The 12,500-nt window shown below is 37.7% G+C and overlaps 1 protein-coding gene across 2 annotated transcripts in view; it reads right to left on the reverse strand.

Moving 5' to 3' along the window:
* The window catches only part of LOC113805621 (bile salt-activated lipase), a 35,879-nt gene that overhangs the window by 1,394 nt on the left and 21,985 nt on the right, over positions 1-12,500 (reverse strand). Inside the window, exons 6-9 of one of the 2 annotated variants that reach the window (XM_070138600.1) lie at positions 7,599-7,771; positions 5,311-5,446; positions 2,427-2,562; positions 2,034-2,141 (exon numbers count right to left, since the gene is read on the reverse strand). In XM_070138600.1, coding sequence (XP_069994701.1) covers positions 2,034-2,141; positions 2,427-2,562; positions 5,311-5,446; positions 7,599-7,771 — 553 coding nt within the window. Of the gene's footprint in view, positions 1-2,033; positions 2,142-2,426; positions 2,563-5,310; positions 5,447-7,598; positions 7,802-12,500 lie in introns of both variants that reach the window. The other variant, XM_070138599.1, reaches the window with a different exon arrangement.

Raw genomic sequence — 12,500 nt, forward strand, 5'->3', positions numbered from 1 at the left:
AGGATAGTCATTTTGGAAGGATTTTTTTTTGGATAGTAATTTTGGAAGGATTTTTCAAGGAGAGTAATTTTGGAAGGATTTTTCAAGGAGAGTAATTTTGGAAGGATTTTTTAAGGATAGTAATTTTGGAAGGATTTTTTAAGGATAGTAATTTTGGAAGGATTTTTTAAGGAGAGTAATTTTGGAAGGATTTTTTAAGGATAGTAATTTTGGAAGGATTTTTTAAGGATAGTAATTTTGGAAGGATTTTTTAAGGATAGTAATTTTGGAAGGATTTTTAAGGATGGTAATTTTGGAAGGATTTTTTAAGGATAGTAATTTTGGAAGGATTTTTTTAAGGATAGTGATTTTGGAAGGATTTTTTTAAGGATAGTAATTTTGGAAGGATTTTTTTAAGGATAGTCATTTTGGAAGGATTTTTTAAGATAGTAATTTTGGAAGGATTTTTTAAGGATAGTCATTTTGGAAGGATTTTTTAAGGATACTAATTTTGGAAGTTTTTTTAAGGAGAGTAATTCTGGAAGGATTTTTTAAGGATAGTAATTTTGGAAGTTTTTTTAAGGATAGTAATTTTGGAAGGATTTTTAAGGATAGTAATTTTGGAAGGATTTTTTTAAGGATAGTAATTTTGGAATTTTTTTTTATGGAGTAATTTTGGAAGGATTTTTTAAGGATAGTAATTTTGGAAGGATTTTTTAAGGATCGTATTTTTGGAAGGATTTTTAAGAATAGTAATTTTGGAAGTTTTTTTAAGGAGTAATTTTGGAAGGATTTTTTAAGGATAGTAATTTTGGAAGGATTTTCTAAGGATAATAATTTTGGAAGAATTTTTTAAGGATAGTAATTTTGGAAGTTTTTTTTTAAGGAGAGTAATTTTGGAAGAATTTTTTAAGGATAGTAATTTTGGAAGTTTTTTTAAGGATAGTAATTTTGGAAGTTTTTTTTAAGGAGAGTAATTTTGGAAGGGAAATAGAGAAATAAAAAATATGATTATTACATGTTTTTTTTAGGGAAAGTCATTTAGGAAGGAAACAGAATGCGGAAAAAGAGAAAATGGTAATCAGGATTGTTTGTTTGTGTGTGTATATATATATATATATATATATATATATATATATATATATATATATATATATATTATTACACGTTTATGTTTTGAGGGAAAGTAATTTTGGAAGGAAACAGAATGCAGAAAAAAGAGAGAAATAGTAATCATGATTGTTATTTTTTTAGGAAAGGTATTTTTTAAGGAAACAGGCTGCGGAAGAAGAGATAAATAAAAATCATGATTGTAATATGTGCATATTTTCAAAGAAGGTATTTTTGGAAAGAAACAGCATGGAAAAAGAAGAAAAAACTGAGAATAAAAGATAATGTGATAATAACAAGTTTTTATCTTCAGGTAAAGTATTTTTGGGAGGAGGCAAAAAAATGTTTACTCTCTGAGGGAAAGTACTTTTCGAAGGAAATACAGGCTGGAGAAAAAGAGAGAAAAGGAAAAACAAACATGGCTGTTATTTTAGGTTGATTATTACAGGTTCATATTTTCTGAGAAAGTACATTTGGAGAAAGAGAGAGATAATAAAAAAAAACTTTGAAGATTATTACAAGATTACATTTCTAGGGAAAAAATAACTGTTTCTGTTTTTAACCTTGATCATTATAAGTTTACACTTTCTACGAAAACACTTTTGGAGGGAGAGAGATCATTATAAGTACAGCCTTTCACACATTACATCCAATAGTAAATGATGCCAAAACTGGTCAAAACTGATTCAGCTGTAAAATATTTAATTTCTACTTGTATTTTAGCATTTTTCAGTTTCAAGTTTTGATTATCTTTGAGTCCTGTGCTTTAAGGATATGGTTTAACACCTGACAACCAAAAGTCTTCAAATACTATAATAAAATGGAAACAGAGAACAAAGAAATACAAACTCTTTCACCAATATATAACCGACAACTTGCATCTAACACCACCTTCCTTGCATGGGCTTACATTCAACAGTAACTTTGTGATTACAGTTCTTTACCTGTGTTGAACGAGGTTGTGACTCAGAGACAATTGTTCGCTCAGCTCAAGGTGGACGAGATGGCTGAGGTTGTAAGCAGGCCATTCCATCTCTCCCAACTCAGGCACGCTGGAGAGAATAATGATAATTATCCGGGAATTATTCAGATGTCTTTTATTCGTCAAATGAAATGCTATATAATAAAACACAAGGTAAAAGACCTTTCAGTGGCAATTACAAAAATGATACTGTTTATTCCCTTCTATAGGATGTGCGAAACGATATATTTTTTTTTATTTACACGATCCCTATGAACCGAATTCGAACCAAGTATTCTCCCGCCATTTTTTAAACCTTTACAACATGACGGTTAACATTCAAACAACCAGCTGATCTTCCTTCAGCCGATCTTACCCCGTATGTGCGAAGGAGATGATGACACTCATGATGGTGGTGGCCACAGACCGGTCTTTGGGGCCTCGGAGGGTGTTGGCCAGGCCGAGGAAGGGCTGCCCGAAGACGAACTGCAGGTCGCTCTCGTGGTAAGAACCTGTTGGAAGTAATGCGATTCTTTGAATTTCTTTTAGGAATAGTGGCCATGGTCGAACTTCCTTTAGAAATGCTCTAGAACTAGTGGATATGATCGAACTTCCTATAAGAATAGTGGATATGATCAAACTTCCTTTAAGAATAGTGGACATGATCGAACTTATGTGATTTTTCTGATTTTTCCGTATACGGATAATGGGTATGATCGAACTTATATTATTTTCCTTTTTTCTGTATACAAATAGTGTACATAGATCCTATGTGCTTTTCCGAAATCCCTTTTCCACTATAAATAGTGTACTTTTGTGAACGTATATTATTTTCCAAAATTATTGATAGTGCCGCTAACCTTAAGAGTCACATTAAAACGATTTTATCTTATCTCAAGTAATCAAAATTTAAATCATGGACAGCATTAATGAATTCGATTCAGATTTGCAAATAAACATCTCTTTAACTGCTGATTAGTAGTGGAATAATTCATTAGTTTTTTAAAGTCAGTTAATCGAATTTTGGCGAAGTTGGAGACATTAGGAGAATACATGATTTGCATATCTTATGTCCTTTTATTTCATATGTACGTATTTTTACCCGAAACATAAAAGAATGTGTACATGTAAGCATACAATTGCACTGTCCATTTCAGTTATTTGATGTGGATTAAATTTAACGATCTATTTAACTTATACTTATTTTCCCGCCATATATATCGTCTAAGCGCTTTGCCCCTATTTACCTGCTTACCACTTATTTCCTCATCTCTTATCCACTATTTCATCCATTGACATCCACTATCTACCAACTTTTATATTTTCTTTAATCCGCACACCTATATTCGCTTATTAATTTATTATTCCTCTTCTGGCTCTTTATCATCATCTTCTATTAACTTACTTATCTCTTTTGTTCCCTTATTTCTTATCCAATCTTTTGTTCATTTACTCGTATTCTTCTATCTCTTACTCCCCCTATTCATACACTTACATCTTTTCCTCTACCTGCCTTTTATTAGCTTCCTCCTATCCTCCCCTTTATCCACTTACCCCGCTTCACCTCTCTTTCTCTCAACCTCTGCTTTATCCACCTCCCCATCTCTTAACTCCCTTGCCTATCCTCTTTCCCTATCCACTTACCCCCTCATTTATCCACCGACTCTAATCCACTTAATCTACATACCCCTTACCTTACTCTATCCACTTACCTTAATCCACTTACTGTGCCTCCCATTACCTAACCTCTCTTTACCTTTCCCACCTACGCATCTCTTACTCCCCTACATTTTATCCTCTCCTTTATCCACCTATTCCTTACCTATCCTCTCCTTACCCTATTCACCTATCCTAAATCCACTTTCTCTTCTCCCTTTTACCATCTCCTTTATCCACCCATACCCACCCCTACCTCCACTAGCTTTTTCCCCTATCCACTTCCCTTTTACCCTCCCACTTTATCCACCTCCGCCATGCTCCCCTCCTTACCCTATCCACTTCCCTTTTACCCTCTCCTTTATCCATCTCCGCCAGCTCCCCTCCTTACCCTATCCACTTCCCTTTTACCCTCCCACTTCATCCACCTCCGCCATGCTCCCCTCCTTACCCTATCCACTTCCCTTTTACCCTCCCACTTCATCCACCTCCGCCATGCTCCCCTCCTTACCCTATCCACCTACCTATCCACTTCCCTTTTACCCTCCCACTTCATCCACCTCCGCCATGCTCCCCTCCTTACCCTATCCACCTACCTATCCACTTCCCTTTTACCCTCCCACTTCATCCACCTCCGCCATGGTCCCCTCCTTACCCTATCCACCTACCTATCCACTTCCCTTTTACCCTCCCACTTCATCCGCCTCCGCCATGCTCCCCTCCTTACCCTATCCACCTACCTATCCACTTCCCTTTTACCCTCCCACTTCATCCACCTCCGCCATGCTCCCCTCCTTACCCTATCCACCTACCTATCCACTTCCCTTCTACCCTCCCACTTCATCCACCTCCGCCATGCTCCCCTCCTTACCCTATCCACCTACCTATCCACTTCCCTTCTACCCTCCCACTGTATCCAGCTCCGCCATGCTCCCCTCCTTACCCTATCCACCTACCTATCCACTCCCCTTCTACCCTCCCACTTCATCCGCCTCCGCCATGCTCCCCTCCTTACCCTATCCACCTACCTATCCACTTCCCTTTTACCCTCCCACTTCATCCGCCTCCGCCATGCTCCCCTCCTTACCCTATCCACCTACCTATCCACTTCCCTTTTACCCTCCCACTTCATCCGCCTCCGCCATGCTCCCCTCCTTACCCTATCCACCTACCTATCCACTTCCCTTTTACCCTCCCACTTCATCCGCCTCCGCCATGCTCCCCTCCTTACCCTATCCACCTACCTATCCACTTCCCTTTTACCCTCCCACTTCATCCACCTCCGCCATGCTCCCCTCCTTACCCTATCCACCTACCTATCCACTTCCCTTCTACCCTCCCACTTCATCCACCTCCGCCATGCTCCCCTCCTTACCCTATCCACCTACCTATCCACTTCCCTTCTACCCTCCCACTTCATCCACCTCCGCCATGCTCCCCTCCTTACCCTATCCACCTACCTATCCACTCCCCTTCTACCCTCCCACTTCATCCGCCTCCGCCATGCTCCCCTCCTTACCCTATCCACCTACCTATCCACTTCCCTTTTACCCTCCCACTTCATCCGCCTCCGCCATGCTCCCCTCCTTACCCTATCCACCTACCTATCCACTTCTGGCTGCCCACTCGGACATCATCGGGCGAGACATAGGAGAACTCGGCGAAATATAGGCGTGTCCAGTGGCTCAGAAGTCCCGCCTCCTCCACGCAGGGCACGCGGAGGCCGAGGTCCGAGATGAGCTGGGGAGAGGGAAGGGTTAGCGGCGGTCGCGGTTGGGGATAAGGGTGGAGGGGGGGGGTGATGGGTGGAAGGGGTGGGGGTGGTTGGTATGGGAGGGGTGGTATGGTGGTTGGAAGGTGGTGGTTGGTATGAGAGTGGTTGGTGTGGAAGTGATGGTATGGGAAGGGGTGGTATGGTAGTGGTTGGTATGGGATTGGTGGTGTAGTGGTTGTAGGATTGTGGTTTTGGTGATTGTATGGTAGTGATGACTGTGGTGGTGACGATGGGGATTGTAGTAATGGTGGTGGTGATAATGGGAATAGTGCTAAAATTTGTTGATGAGTGTGATGATGATAATGATGATAGGGATGATAATGATAATAACATTAATGGTAATAATGATGATAATAACGATTACTGTATTGCATTGATGGCATTAATAGTGACAGTATTACACTGACGGTATTAATAATCATTACAAAAATAATCGCACAACAGTGACAAAACCAATAACAATAAATATAATATAAAGTACTTAACAAAATATTTATACATTACATTCGTCAGAAACAACAGAAAATAACCTACTAAGAATAGAAATGACATAGAAAACACAAAGTTACTTAACTAGGAGTTATTTGTCTCCCAGTGATTCTCTGGTGAACCTTTGTAACTTTTGATTTGAGGTAATATGTTTGTATACTTATCTATCCAGGTATTTGTTTGTGTCCGTATATGCATATGTATAAATGTACATATGTGTATATGCATCTTTTATCTATTTGTCTATCTATCAAGCAATATACATGGCAGTCTACACACACACACATACATATATATATGTGTGTATGTGTCTGTGTGTGTGTGTGTGTGCGTGTATCCTTCCTCTTCCTTCCCCCTCCTCAACCCTATCCTCATCTTTACCCCACTCCCTCCATCTCTCTATCTCCCTCCCTCCACCTTTACCCCTCATCTCGCTCTCCACCTCACAGCAGAAATAATTTTGACCTTGGCGAGTATTCCTCATTCCTCTCCTCATTTCTTCATCCTCCCTCCCCCATTTTTTAGCCTTCGTTCCTTCATTCCCTCTCCCATGCTTCCTTCCCCTTTTCTCCTCTTGTCTCTTTCCCCCTCCTTCTTAATATTCTTCCTCCCTTCCTTCTTTTCCCTTTTCCATCTTCTCTCTTTCCCCCTCCTTCGTAACATCCTTCCTTTCCCTTTCCCCTATTCTCTCTTTCCCCTCCTTCTGAACATCCTCCCTTCCTTCCTTCCCTTTTCCCCGCTTCTCTCTTTTCCCCTCCTTCTCAACGTCCTCCCTTCCTTCCTTTCCCCCTCCTTCGTAACATCTTTCCTTCCTTCTTTCCATTTTCCCTCCTCTCTCTTTCCCCCTCCTTCGTAACATGTTTCCTTCCTCTCCACCCTCTCTTTTTTTTTTTTTTTAGTTTTTTTCCCTCTATCCCTCTTCCTTTCTTCTTACCTTCCTTCCTCTTTTCTTCTTCTCCCTTCCCCCTCTTCCCTTATTCTCCTCACCTTAAAAATATTCTTGACGGAGACTTTGGCATCCGTTGCTTTCCTCTCCCCTTCCCCTTCTTTTACTTCCCCTTTCCCTTTCTTCCTCTTTTCCCTTCGCTCTCCCTTTTTTCTCTCTTTCCCTCTCCCTTCCTTCCTTATCCCTCTCAATTTCTTCCCCTTCTCTCTCTCCCCATCTTCTCCCTTTCCCTCTTCCTTACTTCCCCTTCTCCCTCTCCCCTTCTTCTCTCTTTCCCTCTTCCTTTCTTCTCTCCTTTCTTTCTTATCTCTCTCCCTCTTCCTTTCTTCTCTCCTTTCTTTCTTATCTCTCTCCCCTTCTCCCTCTTTTAGCCTTCACGCCCCCTTCCTTCCCCTTCTCCTCTCCTTCCCTTTTCCTTCCTTCCTTCTCCCTCTCATCTTCCCCCTCTTTTAGCCTTCACTCCCCCTTCCTTCCCCTTCTCCCTCTTCTCCCTCTACCCTTCTTCTCCCTTCCCTTTTCCTTCCTTCCTTCTCCCTCTCCCCTTTCCCCTCTTTTAGCCTTCACTCCTACTTCCTTCCCCTTCTTCTCTCCTTCCCTTTCCCTTCCTTTCTTATCCCTCTCCCCTTCTTCTCTCCTTCCCTTTTCCTTCCTTCCTTCCCCCTCTCCCCTCCTGCCCTCCTCACCTCGGAAATGATCTTGACGGGGACCTTGGTGGTGTAGCCGTTCCTGTAGATGTAGGCGGCGCGGACGGCGTGGAGGACCGCCGCCAGGGCTCGCGGTTCGAGGTCGGGGAACTTCTGCTTCATGATAATATCCATCCAGTCCTCGGCCCTGGAGAGCTCGATGGTTCGGTTCTCTGATGAGGGGGAGAGCGTAGATGGCGAGGCTGATGATGGTGATAATAATCATGGTGAGAGTGATCAGTTATTGGATTAAAAGAGGGTTTGTGTCGAGTAGTGGTAGATGGATAACCCGGAGACGAAACGATGCGTTAAACAGTTTTGTTTGGGGTGGGGGGGGGAATTGGACAGAACTTTGATAATATGGACTTATATGGGTTTTTTTCTGTTTTGTAGACTATATGGACCGTATTCATGTTGACAGTTGTAGAAAGGTATGAATTAGAATGAATATCTTCACAGTACAAGAGATGTATTTGGTCGGTTTCGAATAAATCTTCGTCAGAAACACATGAACACTGGCGAAGATATATTCGAAACCGGTCAAATGCATCTCCTGTATTGTGAAAATATTCATTCTCATTCATAGCTTTCTGCATTTGTAGAGTATATCATTTTCATAATAAAACTGTTTAGAGAATCGTCTTTTCTCTTGCTATCTACCATCAAGTCAACACAGGGTTTGTCTTTCCCGAATTCTCATTGGTGGCAAATTGTGACACATTTCCTAAGTTTTATTCTATCTAAAGTATTGCATGCCACTCCAAGTTTAGGATCTATTCAAAATACAACAAAGAGGAACTATTTATTCTTCATGAGAATCAAAATTACTAAAAGTACAAGTTACTTCTCCACTACGTTAAGTTAAGCTCACAAAAATAGTCTGATTATAAAATTCATTGACTAGTTACTCACTCACTTATCAACTTACAATACATGTGTGTGTAATGGCACATGCATATAGTACTATATAAACATACATACATACATACATACATATATATATATATATATATATATATATATATATATATATATATATATATATATATGTATATACATATATAATATATATATATATATATATATATATATATATATATATATATATATATATATATATATATATATTTAATATATACGAACAAAAAACACATTAACGTGCACACAAAGATGAAACAAAACATCAAGAACAGTGAAAAGAAATTGATTTCAAATATATATATATATATATATATATATATATATATATATATATATATATATATATATATATATATATATATATACATAATTATACAAATGCTTATGTCCATGCGTGAGCTGTATGGGGGGAGGGGTACATGCGTGTGTTGCGGTGCAACTCACGTCAGGCAAACATCCTATGCCAAATAAGGCCGTCGAGTTTGAGCATTTAATTCAGTGATTCTCAACCTTTCTCCATTTAGTCCTTTGGTTGGATGCATTTTCTCATTTAGTTCTTTACAATGTATACATACATACATATATATATATATATATATATATATATATATATATATATATATATATATATATATATATATATATATATATATATATATATATATATATATATATATATATATATATATATATATATATATATATATATATATATATGTATATATTTATATATGTATCGGCACAAACGTATAAGAATGGAAAAGCCTTTATCTTAGAGGTCTTTCACAAAATGTCTTTGGTGAAGAACATATTTCGCTATTTACACCCTTCCCTCTATGCAAAAAAGGGTAAAAAAGAACACAATACAACACATTAAAGAAGAAAAAAACGGAAAGTAAGCTGAACGAAAGGCATGACTCTCGAGTTTCATCACGGAATCATCACCAAATTCGATAAGGAAATACGAAAGTGACAACTCTCGAGAAGGGATAGTAACGATAATAACAATAATGATAATAATAAAGAATAATGATAATCAAAATATTAATCAAAACAGCAATGATAATATTAATGATCAAAATAATACAATGATGATATTGTAATAAAAATAACAACAATAAGATATAAAACAGCCAGCCATATCATTATAACTTTATATCCTGCTGTTTACGCCCTTACTGTTACAATTTAAAAGAACTTTACTTGATTTGCAGTAATATGTAGATACTTTATCTATTTCTGTGAAGATTAATATTCTACAAATGAGAAAATGACTATTATTAAGATGAAATCATTATATGTAATATATTTGTAATTAGGCAAAATTACATAATAGTGCACTGATTCTTCACTTTTGTCAAGGATTTAAAATCTAACTACATTCACAAGGAAACAAGCAAACAGCCAGAATGCATAAATAAATTAGTATTGAAGGTAGCTCATAAAAATACAGTATCCAACAAAAAATCAAATCATTCAATCAAAAGATGAATAAAAACCAGCATGATAATAATAATAATAATAATAATAATAATAATAATAATAATAATAATAATAATAATAATAATAATAATAATAACAACAACAATAATAATAATAATAATAATAATAACAACAACAGCAACAAAACAATAATAATAACAACAACAGCAACAAAACAATAATAATAACACCAACAACAATAATGGTATCATAATCATTATGATAATAATAATGGCAGTAATGATAATGATTATCATAATGCTAATGGCAATAATAATGATAACAATAATAATGATGATTAAAACAATAATATAATCAACATTGATAATAATAAATACGATAATAACAAATAATAGTAACACACATAAAACGAACAACAACGATATCAATAATCATAATGATAATCAAATTGAAGATTATTATATTGATAACGAATAGCAATAGGAACAAAAATGACATCATAATAGTAATGATAATTATAATAGCAATAATAGTAGTAATAGTAGTATTAGTAATTATGATAATAATAATAACAATAGCAATAAGAAAAATAACAACAATAACTATAATAATGGCAACGATAACAACATCAGCAAGAGCAAGAACAACAACAATAACAATAATGATAATCATCGTCTTAATAAGAATGATAATGATGATAATAATGATAATAGTAATGATAATGATAATAATAAAAATAATGATGATAATAATGATAATGATAATAGTGATAATGATAATAATAATAATAATAATAATAATAATAATAATAATAATAATAATAATAATAATAATAATAATAATAATAATAATAATAATAAAAATAATAATAATAGTAATGATAATGATAATAATAATAATAACTATAATGATAATAATACTGTTAATTATGATAATGATAATAATAATAATAATAATAATAATGATAATAATAATGATAATGATATAGATGATAATATTAATTATAATAATAATAATAATAATAATAATAGTGATGATGATTATGACAATATTATTAATAATAATAATAGTGATAACAGTAATAAAAACAATGATAATGATAATAATGATATCATTATCATTATCATCATCATAGTAATAATAATGATATTGATTGTAATAATGAAAACAGCAACATCGAGAAAAGCAACAATAACAATAATAATCATTATTATGATAATGATTATAATCATAACATTACCAACAATGATAACAAAGATAACTAAGATAATAGCAATAACAATGACCACAATACTTCAAACACCACCAACATACACCAACACGAACACGAAATACGAACACGAACACCACCACGAAACACAAACATGAACGCCATCAACATACACAAACACCAACACGCATACCGACACGAAACACATAAACATCATCAATATTCACGAACACCAACACGCTTAGGCGAACACGAAGCACGAACACCAACACCACTAATACACGAACACCAACAAGCACACCAACACGAAACATGAATACAACCAGAAACACCAACACGATCCACTTACACAACCACGCACACCACCACTTACACCAACACGTACCACTCACACAAACACCAACACGAAACACTCACACCAACCCACACACTCATACCACCACTAACACTCACATTTACACTCACACAAACACCACACACTCACATGAGCACACACACCAACATAAACACCATCACGCACACTACCACTCACACCACCACTCACACTCACACCAACACCACCAACACACACTCACGCCAGCACTCACACTCAGACTCCCACTAACACCACACACTCACACCACCACTCACACTCCCACCGGCCCGCGCACCCACACTCACACCACTACTTACACCAACACACATTCACACCACCACTCACACTTCCACCGGCCCGCACACTCACACTCACACCACTACTCCCACTCCCACCACCAACACACACTCACACCACCACTCCCACTCCCACCGCCCCGCACACTCACATTCACACCACTACTCACACCAACACACACTCACACCACGACTCCCACTCCCACCGACCCGCACACTCACACTCACACCACTACTCACACCACCACTCCCACTCCCACCGGCCCGCACACTCACACTCACACCACTACTCACACCAACACACACTCACACCACCACTCCCACTCCCACCGGCCCGCACATTCACACTCACACCACACACTCACACCACTACTCACACCAACACACACTCACACCACCACTCCCACTCCCACCGGCCCGCACACTCACACTCACACTCCCACCACCAACACACACTCACACCACCACTCCCACTCCCACCGGCCCGCACACTCAAACGCACACCATTACTCACACCAACACCACCAACACACACTCACACCACTACTCCCACTCCCCCCACCAACACACACTCACACCACCACTCCCACTCCCACCGGCCCGCACACTCACACTCACACCACACACTCACACCACTACTCACACCAACACACACTCACACCACCACGCCCACTCCC

The sequence above is a fragment of the Penaeus vannamei genome, chromosome 24, assembly GCF_042767895.1.
Source record: "Penaeus vannamei isolate JL-2024 chromosome 24, ASM4276789v1, whole genome shotgun sequence".
NCBI lineage: Eukaryota > Metazoa > Arthropoda > Malacostraca > Decapoda > Penaeidae > Penaeus > Penaeus vannamei.